This window comes from Cetorhinus maximus, chromosome 1 (assembly GCF_964194155.1).
Source record: "Cetorhinus maximus chromosome 1, sCetMax3.hap1.1, whole genome shotgun sequence".
NCBI lineage: Eukaryota > Metazoa > Chordata > Chondrichthyes > Lamniformes > Cetorhinidae > Cetorhinus > Cetorhinus maximus.
The window spans coordinates 168,583,445-168,597,879 of NC_135879.1; the positions used below are offsets into that span (position 1 = coordinate 168,583,445).

Sequence of the window (14,435 nt, forward strand, 5' to 3'; positions counted from 1 at the left end):
AGTTAACCACGGATGGTGGGTCCTACCATTGGAATTTCTCTCTCATTAGAATGTATGTATTCTGTGTATTCTGAAACATCCCTTTAAATGTCTGCCACTGAACTTCTATTGACATATCCCTTAACTTAATTTACCAGTTCACTTTAGTTAGCTCTGCTTTCACGCCCTCATAATTACCTTTAAAGTTTAAAATGCCAGTCTTTGACACACTCGTTTCTCCCACAAAATGAATGCAAAATTCAATCAAATTATGATCACTGCTACCTTGGTGTGCCTTCACTAGGAGGTTATCATTTAATCCTCTCTCATTGCACAATACCAGGTCTAGCATAGGCTGCTCTCTGGTTGGCTCCAGAACATGCTATTCTAAGAAACTATCCCGAAAACATTCCATGAATTCATCTAGACGGCTTTTGCCCATCTGATTTTTCCAGTCTATATGTAGATTAAAATCCCCTATGATTATTGCTGTACCTTTCTGGCAAGCTCCCATTTTCTCTTCTTTTATACTCTTGCCCTACTGTGTAGTTACAATTAGGAAGCCTGTGCACCACTCCCATAAATGACTTCTTGCCTTTATCATTCCTCATCTCAATCCAAACCACTTCTACATCTTGGTTTCCTGAACTTAGGTTATCCCTCTCTATTGTGCTAATACCATCGTTAAGTAACAGAGCCACCTCTCCACCTTTTCCTAACTTCCTGTCCTTCCTAAATGTCATGCACCCTTCAATATTCAGGACCCAATCCATGTCATCCTGTAGCGGCTATCAGGCCGTACTTATTTATATCTATTTGCGCTATCAGATCATCAGCTTTGTTCCAATGTTACGTGTGTTTAGATAGAGACTTTAGTTTGGTCCTTTTATTATTTGTTATTTTTGTAGCGTCCAGCCTCATCAGCTGATTTACTCAAAATTGCACTCTGTCCCTTCTCGTCAGAGTCTGTTTATCATTTCCCATATTAACACCTGTCCCTCTTGCCTTGTCTCTACTCTTTGGCTTTCACATCTTCCCAAATTTGATCCCTTGCCCCCACTATTCAATTTAAAACCCTCTCTACTTCCCTAGTTAGGCAGCTCACGAGGACACCAGCCGCAGCACAGTTCAGGTGTAGACCATCCCAATGGTACAGATCCATTTTCCCCATTACTGGTGCCAGTGCCCCACAAACAGAGAAGGTTTACCAGATTAATACCTGGAATGGGTGAGTTGTCTTATGAGGAAAGGTTGGACAGACTAGGCTTGTATCTGCTGGAGTTTAGAAGAGTAAGAGGCGACTTGACTGAAACCTGAGGGGGTCTTGAAAGGGTGGATGTGGAGAGGATGTTTCTTCTTGTGGAAGAATCTAGAACTAGGGGGTCACTGCTCAAAAATAAGGGGTCACCCATTTAAAACAGAGGTGAGGCAAATTTTTTTCACTCAGAGGTTTGAGTGTCTTTGGAACTCTCTTGCTGAAAAGGTGGTGGAAGCAGGGTCTGAATATTTTTAAGGCAGCAGTGAATAGATGCTTGGTAAGCATGGGGGAGATATGTTATCGGGGTGTGGGGATGCAGATTTCAGGTTACTATCAGATCAGCCACGATCGTTAAATGGTGGAGCAGGCTCGAGGGGTTGAACGGCCGACTCCCACTCCTTGTTTGTATGTTCACTGGAACCCACTTCTCCCACACCAGTCTTTGAGCCATACATTAATTTTTCTAATCTGATTTGTCCTTTGCCAATTTGCACGTGGCTCAGGTAATAATCCTGAAATTACCTTTGAGGTTCTGCTTCTTAATTTGGTGCCTAGCTTGTCATACTGACTATGTAGAGCCTCCTTCCTCATCCTGCCTATGTCATTGGTACCTACATGGACCATGACCACTAGATCCTTCCCCTCCAACTGCAAGTTCCTCTCCAACCCTGAGCAGGTGTCCTGAACCCTGGCACCAGGCAGGCAACAAAGCAGTCTGGACTCTTGCTCTTTGTTTCAGAGAAGTGTCAATCCCCCTTACTATACTGTCCCTGACTACCACTACATTCCTTTTTGCTGCCCACATTTGGATGGCTTCCTGTACCAGTGTCATGGTCCACTCTAATCTAGAACCTCAAACCTGTTGGACAATTGTAGAGGCTCACACTCCTGCCTCTGGGTCACCTTACCTGCCTCACTCAGTCACACCCTCCTGTCCCTGGCCACTGACCAAATCAGAAGACCCTATCCCAAATGGTGTGACTGCCTCCTGGTATAAAACATCCAGGTAACTTTCCCCCTCCCTGATGTGTCAGAGTCTGCAGCTCAGCCTCCAGCTCAATAACTGAGCCGAAGTTCCTCAAGTCACAAACACTTACTGCAGACGTGTTTGCCATGGATCACAAGGTCATCCAGGAGATCCCACATGCTGCAGCCTTGACACATCACCAGTCCTGCCATTCTTAAAGTGTTTTAAATCATTACTTAAATATATCATTTATTTAATGTTACTTTCTTATATATCTGATTAACTTTCCCACCAATTTGTGTACTAGTTTAAACCTTAGGGATAGAATAGAACTTACCCACTTACCAGATACTCACCAAACAGCTCGCTCATTTCCCTGTAGTAGAGCAAGAACCAATTTCTATGTGGTCAGAAAGATTGAAAGGGGGAACGAATAACTCCTTCCTCTCCCCCCACTTCCCTGAACACCCCTCTCACCAAACTCCAAGTCCACACTCAGTTTATCAGCTGCACTCCATTTGCCAAAGCTGCACGAAAGAGCCCTGAATTTATAGTAAACTGAACGGGCTACAGTAACCAGATTCAACCAGTTAGCTAATTAACTACTCAGCTCCTACAGCTGAGAGTGAGTTTACCCTGTCTAAACTGCAAGGAAGAGAACTTAGCCCGCTTACACAGCATTTTCCAGTTGCTGCTAATTAGAGTAGATTAGATTTTGAGAGCAAAATTAACACTTAAAACTCCCCTCTCACCAAACTCCAAGTCTTCACTCAGTTTGTCAGTGGACTCCACTTGCCCATTAATATTACTGTAAATAGTCCAATCTCAGAATTGGAACTGTGAAGTTATGTACTGGGATTTGGTTATAACATACCTTTATTACCTGAGCATTATACTGATTTGATGGACAGTTTTAAAACATCACAACAGCATTATTCCTTGTTCCAGTCCTACTCCAGCCCCCTCCCACAACTCTTTCTCCGGTACATCGATGATTACTTCGGTGTTGCTTCAGGCTCTCGTCGGGACCTGGAAAAATTTTATTAATTTTGCTTCCAATCTCCATCCCTCCATCATTTTCACATGGTCCATCTCTGACCCTTCCTTGACCTCTCTGTCTCAATTTTTGGTGATAGACTGTCCACCAATATCCATTACAAGCCTACAGACTCCCACAGCTACCTCGACTACAGCTTCTCACACCCCGCTTCCTGTAAGGACTCCACCCCATTCTTTCAGTTCCTTCACCTCCGTCGCATCTGTTCTGATGATGCTACCTTCAAAAACAGTTCCTCTGACATGTCTTCTTTCTTCCTTAACCGAGGTTTTCCACCCACAGTAGTTGACAGGGCCCTCAACCGTGTCCGGCCCATCTCCTGCGCATCCACCCTCACGCCTTCTCCTCCCTCCCAGAAACATGATAGGGTCCCCCTTGTCCTCACTTATCACCCCACCAGCCTCCTCATTCAAAGGATCATCCTCCACCATTTCCGCCAACTCCAGCATGATGCCACCACCAAACACATCTTCCCTTCACCCCCCCGGCAGCATTCCGTAGGGATCGTTCCCTCCGTGACACCCTGGTCCACTCCATCACCCCCTACTCCTCAACCCCCACCTACGGCACCTCCCCATGCAAACGCAAAATATGCAACACCTGCCCCTTCACTTCCTCTCTCCTCACCGTCCAAGGGCCCAAACACTCCTTTCAAGTGAAGCAGCATTTCACTTGCATTTCCCCCAACTTAGTCTATTGCATTCGTTGCTCCCAATGCAGTTTCCTCTACACTGGAGAGACCAAACGCAGACTGGGTGACCGCTTTGCAGAACACCTTCGGTCTGTCCGCAAGCATTACCCAGACCTCCCTGTCGCTTGCCATTTTAACACTCCACCCTGCTCTTGCCCACATGTCTGTCCTTGGCTTGCTGCATTGTTCCAGTGAAGCTCAACGCAAACTGGAGGCACAGCACCTCATCTTCCGACTAGGCACTTTACAGCCTTCCGGACTGAATATTGAGTTCAACAACTTTAGATCTTGAACTCCCTCCTCTATCCCCACCCCCTTTCCGTTTCTTCCCCCTCCCTTTTGTTTTTTCCAATAATTTATACAGATTTTTCTTTTCCCACCTATTTCCATTATTTTTAAATGTATTCCACCCATCGTTTATTTCACGCCACCCCCACTAGTGCTACCTTGCTAGTCCTGCTCTCCACTCTTAATTAGCACATTCTTTTAGATAATATCACCACCTTCAACACCTCTTTGTTCTTTTGTCTGTGACATCTTTTGGTTATCTCCTCCTATCACTGCTTGCTTGACCCATCAACCACCACCCCCCCTCTCTTAAACCAGCTTATATTTCACCCCTTTCCTATTTCTACTTAGTTCTGTTAAAGGGTCATGAGGACTCGAAATGTCAACTTTGCTCTTCTCCGCCGATGCTGCCAGACCTGCTGAGTTTTTCCAGGTATTTCTGTTTTTGTTTTATATTAGCATTATTATGAGTTCCACCATGGATCAGGATAATTCCACATATATTGGTCAGTCAATTATAGTTGTATATGTATAAATATTACAATGTCACTTTATACATATGATTGCCAAAGCTAAACTGCATAAACAAGTAAAAGTTTTGCAAAAGGAAGGGGGAAAAGTAAATTGTTTAATTTTAAGTGGAAAGGTATGCTCACTAATCACTCAAATGATCAGCAGAAGGACAGGCGAAGAGACCGGAGATTGTATCTCCCTCCCTGCGAGAGAAAAGATATTAAAGGGAGGACTGTAAGAGTTAATTGACCTGGGGACAATTTAGCGGGCCTCAGCAAACTGCAGAAGGAACTTTGACCCCAGAACTAAATGGCATTGCTATACCATTTAGCATTATCAAATACTGATATTTGTACGGTTTCACACCCATTACTGTGCCCTATTAGAATAAATAATCAACAAAGGCCAGGGCATAAATTGCTGAATTAATTAGATCACAGTAAATGTGGCCACAATGGGTGAGGTCACTCACCAACTGATTAGATCACAGTGGCCACTTGAAATCCTGCCTGCATGAAGAAAGGAACCCAGCAGCAAAGAAGGGTATGAAAACCTCAGCTTTAAATCAGGGAAGAAGAGCACCAGAGTGTCAGACCCCAGGGGAAGAAGAGAGAAGACAGCTGATCTGCAGACAGACACAGGTTGAGGAGTTTGACTGGTCACCGGCTATGCAGAACCCACTTGACCAATGGAAGGTGGGTGATAGTGAGCATACCTGGACATTGCAAGTAAATTTTGTCTATTGTATTTTTACTCATTAAAAAGAGCACTGGAAATGGGTTTGCAACCAAATTCTGGTGTCAGCGTCTCATCTTGTAATTTTAGAATGAAAAAAAGGAGGATTGAAACGGCTGCATGCCAGGGACGTGTAACCCAGGGAGGGGTATGGGAATTCTCCCCACACCTTCCCAAGATGCAGTATCCAGAATGCTCACAATATTCCAGGTGTGGTCTAACCAGGGCTTTGTTCAGTTGAAGCATAACTTCTACACCCTTGTATTCTATTGCTGTGGATGTAAAGGCCAGCATTCCATTAGCCTTTTTGATTATTTTCAATATCTATTCATGACATTTTAATGATCCATGTACCTGGACTCCCAAGTCTCTTTGGACTCCACTATTTATGGCTTTTCATTTAGAAAGCGCCCTGTTCTATCTATTTTAGGTCCTTACATTCATCTACATCAAAATCCATTTGCCACAGTCTTGCCCATTTAAACCTACCAATATTATTTGGTCATACTTTAATCTAGACTGTTTACGATGCCACCCATCTTCTTTGTGCCATTGACAAATTTGGATGTGGTTTTCTATGCCATCATTTAAGTCGCTAATTAATACAATAGTTGATACCTCACCACTAGTGACTTTGTCAGTTACAGTACCTGCCCATTATCCCTTGTCTACCTCCTGTGACCCAACCAATTTCCTAGCCAGGTGAATGATTTGCCTCCAATCCCATGAGCTTCAATTTTAGCCATCACTTTCTTATGAGGGACTTTACCAAATGCCTTCTGGGAGTCCATATAAACAACATCCACAGGCATCTCCCTGCCAATTACGAACCTCAAATTTAAATCAGGTTCGCCAGGCAATACATACCCTTGAAATTTTTCAGCTCTTTAGGGAGCCAGCATGGATTTTTAAAGCTGTTCAGTCACTAATTGTAGACTAGCAATTTCCTGACAACAGGTGTTAGGCTGACCGGTCTATCATTTCCTTTTTCCCTCTTTCATCTTTCTTAAGGCTGCCCCAACATGAACTCTTTTTGGATATCAAGAACCAGCAAAACTGGGGAGTATGAACCTTACCAAAGGATAAAACACATCATGAACATTTACATAACTAAGGATCTTCAAACAGTTTGTTTTTGCATTGGAGGACTCTTGTATAAATCAGACAGCTCCCTCCCTCCTTTACAGTACACCTACACAGGAATAATAAAGCATGAGCATTAGCATCTGCAAGCATAGCTTTGTGTAGTATGGCGTTAAGTTTATTCAAGTCAATTCCATTACAAGATGGCTCCTCTATGGTTTTAGATTATCCAACACCAGCAGCTGAAGGTGAAAGGGGGTGAGGTGGGGTGGGTGGCAGGGGAGACCTCATTTCATCATGGAAACAAAAAATGTTTTTTTTAAGCACATAAGGAGGCCATTCAGCCAGGGAATCTATACCAGCCAAACAAAAGAACACAAGAAATAGGAGGAGTAGACCATTTAACAGGGAGATGGTGGCGTAATGGCAATGTCACTGGATTAGTAATTTAGGAGGTCCAGGCTGATAATCTGGGTACATGGTTTCATATCCTACCTTGAATTACCTCATTTCTTCATTCTTCTAAACTCCAGAGTATAGATCAAATTTACTCAGCCTCTCAATATCAGGACAACTCTCAGTCCAGGGACCAATCTAGTGAACTTTCACTGTATCGCCTCCAAAGCAAGTATATCCTTCCTAAAATATAGAGACCAAACTGCACACAGTATTCCAGCTATGGTCTCACCGAAGCCCTGTAACTACTGTGGCAAGACAGTGTCATGAAGAGATTAATGTCTATAATGTGATTGGAAATTATTTTTTAAAAGAGGGTCTGTGTGTCTTAATTGGATTAAAGCCAGCTAGTCTGGATGCTTTGATGCAGAGTGGTTTTGAGATGTTATTTAGATAAAGGTAAGGAAGTTCAAGTGTGAATTTGCATTTGTTGAATAAACCATTCAAGAGTGGGAGTAAAATCTTGCACCTAGCTGGGAGACACCAAGCAGTGTGCTTATATTAATAAAATTAGTGGATGAAAATGTTGTTAGGTGTGATGTTTACCATGGAAAATTTACATTCAAAGGAAAAGTTAGGCATAAACAGACAGGAGTTTGTGTAAATCAGATGCATTTAAGATCTAACCAGCCTGTAAGCCTACAACTGCGTCTGCAAAGGAACCAAATTGCAAGGAATCTCATTTTGAATTCGTACGGTCAAATGTGCTTTGCCTGGTGCCTGTTTAAAGTCTATGGGTTATTGTTGCCTTGATGGAGATTTACCTGGGAGTGATTAATTTGGGGATTTGTTTAAAAAGTTATTGTGGTAGTAATTTGTAGACATGTGTATATGTTTATTTTGTTATTAAACTAATAAATGTTTAATTTGGTTTTATATAAAAACCCTCGTGGGGCTCGGTGGTCTTATTCCTGAATTCAGAGCTGTATCTCAAACATATCAATTGAAAACATAGGTTATGACAGTTTTTCAAGTTTCCCTCTGGGATTCAAACAACTCAGCCTTTACCAACTGGTGTGTCATAACACCAAGAAAGAGTTCGCAAGCCAAATCCCAATTTCCAACTCTTGGTTTGTAGCCCTGTAGGTTACAGTACTTGAAGTACCAGTATATTTTTTTTAATGCAATGAGGATTTCTGCCTCTAACATCCCTTTAGGCTAGGTGAAAAAAAATTCTCAACTCCCTTCTAATTCTGCTGCCAATTACTTTAAATACATGACCCCTGGTTATTGACCTCTCTGCTAAGTCTTTCCTGTCCACTATATCTCAGTTCCTCATACATTTTAATTAAATCTCCCCTCAGCCTCCTCCGTTCCAAAGAAAACAATTCCAGCCTATACAACCTTCCCTCAACTGGAATTCTCGAGACCTGGTGAACATCCAACTGAATCTTCCCCATAGGCTCGCTACAGTAATCACCTTTCCTGTAATGCAGTGACCAGAACTATAAGCAGCCCTCTTGCTGTGGCCTAGCTAGTGTATTATCATGTTCTAGCATAACCTCCCTATTCTTATATTCTAATTCTCAATAAAGGAAACTAAGTATCCCATATGCCTTTGTACACATTCTTAATTACTTTATTTTATCTGCTACCTTCAGGGATCTGTGGACATACATTCCAAGGTTCCCCACAATCAATTTTACCACTTTTCTTTGTATCCCACGGTTTTTTAAATTTTCCAGTCTGCTAAGTGGAACCTTGTCAAAATCTTTGCTAAAACCTATGCAGACCACAAACATGATACCCTTATTGATTCTCCGCATTACCTCCTCAAATTTCAATCAAGTTAGTCAGACTCTACTTCCTTAACAAATACACACTTACTGTCCTTGATTAATCCATGCCTCTAAAGAACAATTTATACTGTCCTCAAATATTTTTCCAATAATAATTTGCCCACTATTGAGGTTAGGCTGACAGGCCTGTAATTATTCTGCCCATCCCTTTCCCCCCTTTTTAAACAATGGCACAACATTATCAATCCTCCAGCACCATGCCTGTAGCCAGAGAGAATTGGAAAATGACAGAGCCCCCACTATGTTCTTCCTCATTTCTCTTTGCAGCCTGGAATACATTTCATCCTGGCATGGCGATTTCTCCACTTTCAAAGATGCTAAAACCCCTTAATACTTCTTACTATAGTTATCCCATCCAATATTTCACACCCAGTTAGAATGTCTGCATTACTTTGTGTCTAACTTTGCAAAAGATATTCATTTAAACCATGCCAACATCTCCCACCTCCCACAATTGAATGATCCTATAAAAATAATATAAGTTAATAAACATTACAAAAAAAAGCAAGTGAACTATGAATAATCTCATTACCTGCCTTATTGAATTGATAAAATACCACCCTTATGTGTGACCAGCCAAACATCCTGTACTGGGAGCAGCACCACTGGCCTGCTGACCAGATTCTCAATGAAACTTAACTATCATGGATAATCAAGAACAGAAGGAAATTTCATCAATATCAAATGACTACCACTCTGATAACCTGCCAAGGAATTTGTAATGGATGGTTATAACATGTCTGGGAAAGGACCTCAATTCTCAAAGTTTTTGCATGCATGCCTGTGTGTGTGGGTGGGGAGGGGGGGGCTGTTGGGAAGGAAGTAGGGAAGTTCACCTTTATCCCATGGCAGCCTGGGCCTGGCAGCAGGACAAAAATAAACAAAAAAAAACAACAGGAGCAGCCAACTTAGTTGAAGTAGTAAAATACTACAGAGAACAGAAAGTGCGGCACAGGTAATGAGATTAAAAACATTGCTATGGAAGATATGTCAAAAAGATAAAGAAAGAAAAACGGGGAAGGGCCATCCAAAGGAATTGGAGTCCGGATCGAGTGGTATGCATAAATGCACACAACATTCAAACAAAATTGGAGAGTGTGTGAAGCACCAATGTCAGCAGATGTGACATACAATTGCTTAAATGCAAATAAGGCTAAAGCTCCCAAACCCATCCAAATTAAATAACCCCAAAAACATTTGCAGGACAAAATATTAAAAGGGAGGGATGCCATTAATAATTTTAAAAATTACCACAGCACTGCAAAGACCATGAGGGGGTTGAATTAAGACAGAAGATATACAATACAGTAAAAAGGGGCAGGAAGGGAATTACAGTTCGGTGAGCATTATAGAAATCAGACAGCAGAAACAGAGATGGGGAGATTTAAGAGTCATACTTTAGAGTTTCGTGAGAGCAAGAGCAAAAAGATTAGGTGATTTAACTAAGCCAAGGTAAACGTCAGTAATGTGTGGTCAAAGTGGGGAATGCTTTTTGAGACAGCTTCCCTAGATTAGCGTGGTTTTAGTTCAACAAGGCAAGAATGGCTTCGTTTGGTTCTGGGAAATGAAACAAGTCAAATCACTAATGACTAAGAGAACAATTGCGAAAGTGACCAGAATACAGTTAGGTTCAGTGTAAAAATAGAAAAAGGAAAATTTTCCCCAAGGGAGCTGAACTAGAAAAATGCAAATAAGGGATAGGACGCAAGTTAACTGGGCATAAAAGTTGGCAAACAGGACAATCCATCATCAGCAAATCTCACTTTGGATGCAAAACAGATAAAAAAAAACAAAATAGATGTATTCCCACAAGTCAAAAAGAATAATTCTGTGGATTGAGTGATTAAAACTAAAACTTGAAGGGGATATAATAAAACATTGGCTCACAATACTAAATAAAACCAGGAATATAGAAAAACTATAGTTGACTGATGAAAAGGAAGGCCGCTGCTTGTAAAATTCAGTTGAACCCTGGAAGCTCTCCAAGTTTGTGGCTTTTTGAATAAAAGGGAAAGCCCTGATTTTGCGTTAACAGTTAAAAATCAGTGCAGTATTTTAGATTACAAAGGGATGCAATCAACGGAAACAAAACAAACTTCTCATCATAATGGACAACTCTAGAATATAGATAGGCTGAAAATGATCCTTTATACATCAAGGAAGGGACAGTTATGAGACTAATCATGTCTCAAAAATTAGCATTATTCATCAATTCCTACCAAGGTGGAACTTGCTCCCAAAAAGGCTCTGTATACAGAGTCAAATGAAATCTTCAAGACAGGAAATCATTAGATTTGTTAGGTAAAAAGGTGTCAGGGGATAGAGGAAAGAAACCAAATAGAGTGGAGGTTCAGATGAACAACAATCTAACTGAACAGACACATAATTATGTAGCGCCTTTAATATGGTAAAACGCCCAAAGGTACTTCACAAGAGCATTGCCGTCCATAAGGAGATATTAGGGCAGATGCAGTAGGTTTTAAAGGAGCATGTCAAAGTAGGAGAGCGAGGAGGTGGTGTTTAGGAAGGGAATTCCAGAGCTTGGCAGCCGAAAGCATGGTCATCCCACAGATGTCAGAGTTGTAGGGTACAGGAGGTTAAAGATAGGGACAGGGGAACCATGGGGAGGGGAGGGGAGGGGAGGGGGTGGGGGGGGTTGAAAACAAGGGTGAGAATTCAGGAAAAAAAGGCCAAGGGGTTGAATTATTTATTCCTAATTGGATAGGAAATGGATTTTTTAAAAAATATAGCCATTAAGAGGAAAGCATTTATCAATTGCAATAGCAAACAAAAATAATAAACTGAGAAATTAAAATTTTTTTAAAAGACCGTTCGAGTTGATCATTCATGAAATCTGTGAATAGTACATTTCCTTTAATGTCACAAAGACGCAACATCCACTTCACACCACAGAGTCAGGTTGACTAAGATACCCTGTTTCTGCTCCAGCAGGAATAAAAATCATTCAGCTGCAAGAAAAGTGGTTAGAATTAGCCAAGAACAATCACATAAGAGTAGAGACGATGGCGTGCAGATCTCCATTCTACTCCAGTAAAATATACCTTCTTTTAGTTTCATCAGCCAAAAAAAATTTCAGCTGCACTTCCTCCCATGACCACTGGCACAACAGAAAACACCCACCATCTCAGTGTTCAGTAGCACAAGCTGCGCTAGGGGAAGACATAGCGCAAACAGGACATTAGACTTTCAAAAGTTACACCATGGGCTTTAGTTTAAAGGTCAGGTCAGTAGCCAAGTATCAGCAAAGACAATTGGACTTCGCACATTTAAAATGATGTCAAAGCTTTTGTTCTCTGTTCCAAAATGCTTGGGAAGAGTCCCAAAAAGCGTAGTAAGAATTAGATCTTTTGCCATAAAACTTTCACCAGGTTTAAAAAAAAAGTATTCAACTTCAGTTCACAGGTGACTAAAAGACAAGTACATCAAACTAACCTTGCGAGTATCTACCGAAGCAAACACCTTTCCAAGTGGATTATGGTAACTGGTCCCATGAGCAGCATAAGCAAATTCTTCTAGCCATATAGGAACTTCCTGCTGCGCCTATAGAAATAGTTTCAATGTAAATACTAAAAACTGAAAACTCATGCTAGAAACGGATTCATCAACAAACTTCTATTTTCTTGCTTCCTTCAATTTTTCACATCCTAATGCAGCCCGTTTTCAATGATAAACTGAAAAAAGGGAATACCATTAAATACCCAACTCAAAACGAGAGTTCAATGGGTTAACCTATTCTAATTCTGAACAATGTGGGATCCACAACAAATGGACTTGGGAAGGTTTATGGACAATCGAGTTACTTGAGCTGTGTGATGTTACTTTCCATAAAAGTGTCAAATGATACTTCTGCAGTACTTACATCAGAAAGAACCTTTAGAAGAGCACGTGCTATTGGCAAATCCGTATTTGAATCAAAGAATGATATTGCTTTGCCAACATTCCCACAGCGGCCTGTACGTCCAATGCGATGAACATATTCATCAATGGTAGAAGGCAAATCAAAGTTAATAACATGCTGTACATGCTCAATGTCCAGCCCTCGAGCTGCTACTGCTGTGGCCACCAAAACAGGACACTTCCCTGTACGGAAATCACCAAGTGCAATCTCTCGTTCCCTTTGCTCTCGATCACTGCCAAACAGAACAATAAAAAAAAAACTTGAGTTTTGCAAAATCCTTGTTTATGCACAGCAAGAATCACACATTTGTTTGTACAATGCATCCTACTTACGCAAACTGGTAATGGCTCAATGAAAGTGCAGCAATTCCGGAATTGTTTTACCACATCCAAGTGCCATCAGTCAAACAAAGCAGCTTCACATTGTTTTGAAAGGTCCTATCCAGTCACTCTTTCCCCACCACACCCAATCCCCATACCACACATGCAACAAGCTCTATTTTTGGATACTATGGGAATAGACGGGTCACATAAGAAAAGGAGGCTGAGGTAGGAGATCAGCCATGATGAGCAGTCCCTTCATCCCAAGGTCATTAATATAGATATCATCGACCCAAAACGTTAACTCTGTCTTCCTCCACAGATGCTGCCAAACCTGCTAAGTATTTCCAGCATTTTCTATTCTTATTCAGGTTTCCAATATCTGCAGTCTTTTGCTTTCGTCCAAATGAGTGAACTTAGCTTCATTGCTCACACAAAACCTTTTCATTCGCCAAGTGATAAGTAACTGGAAAGGTTTTAAATGTTAAACCTTCATCATCTGTGTCAAAATTCTCATGAAAGGCAATTTGATATTAAAAGAGATATGACCTCTTTGCTGTGTTAATTTTACATTATCTCATCTATTTCAAGAATTATAAACTGGTAGTTGTCTGGGCGAGCAGCAATTAGGGCCATAGTACAAAAAAAAGCTTAAAAATGTTAAAAGACAAAGTCTAAAGGCACTGTGTCTGAATGCACAAAGCATTCTCAATAAGGTAGACAAATTAACAATGCAAATAGATATAAACCAGGTGCAAAATGATTGTGATTATGGAGACATGGCTGCAGGGTGACCAAGGCTGGGAACTGAAAATCCAAGGGTACTCTATATTTAAGAAGGGCAGGCAAAAAAGGGGGTGAGGTGGCATTGTTAGTTAAGAATGAAACCAGTGCAAGACAGAGAGGATATAGGCTTAGAAAACCTAGGTGTAGAATCAGTCTGGATGGAGCCAAGAAGCAACAAGGGGCAGAAAACAATAGTGGGAGTGATCTATAGGCCTCCAAACAGTAGTGGTAAGGTAGGGGATGGCATTAAATGGGAAATTAGAGATGCATGTAACAAGGGTGCTCCAGTAACCACGGGTGACTTTAATCTACATATAGACTGGTCAAACCAAATTAGTGTTAAAACTGTGGCGGATGAATTCCTGGAGTGTGCGCAAGGTGTTTTTTTAGACAGGTACATTGAGGAACCAACTAGGGAACAGGCTATCCTAGATTTGGTATTGTGCACGGAGAAGGATTTAATTAATAATTTTGTTGTGCAGGGTCCTTTAGGGAACGGTGACCATAACATGATAGATAGTCCTATCTGAAACTATGGTCTTAAATCTAAACAAAGGAAACTGCGAAGCTATATGAGGTGCGTG

General features: G+C 41.3%; 1 protein-coding gene across 7 annotated transcripts in view; it reads right to left on the reverse strand.

Moving 5' to 3' along the window:
* Positions 1–14,435, reverse strand: part of ddx4 (DEAD (Asp-Glu-Ala-Asp) box polypeptide 4) — a 169,080-nt gene that overhangs the window by 10,362 nt on the left and 144,283 nt on the right. For 5 of the 7 annotated variants that reach the window (XM_078549653.1, XM_078549633.1, XM_078549661.1 and 2 more), the window contains 2 exons: positions 12,707–12,977; positions 12,280–12,387 (listed from right to left, as the gene is read on the reverse strand). The exons of 1 other annotated variant lie outside the window; for it this stretch is intronic. In XM_078549653.1, coding sequence (XP_078405779.1) covers positions 12,280–12,387; positions 12,707–12,977 — 379 coding nt within the window. The remainder of the gene's footprint in view (positions 1–12,279; positions 12,388–12,706; positions 12,978–14,435) is intronic. One more of the 7 variants, XM_078549668.1, reaches the window with a different exon arrangement.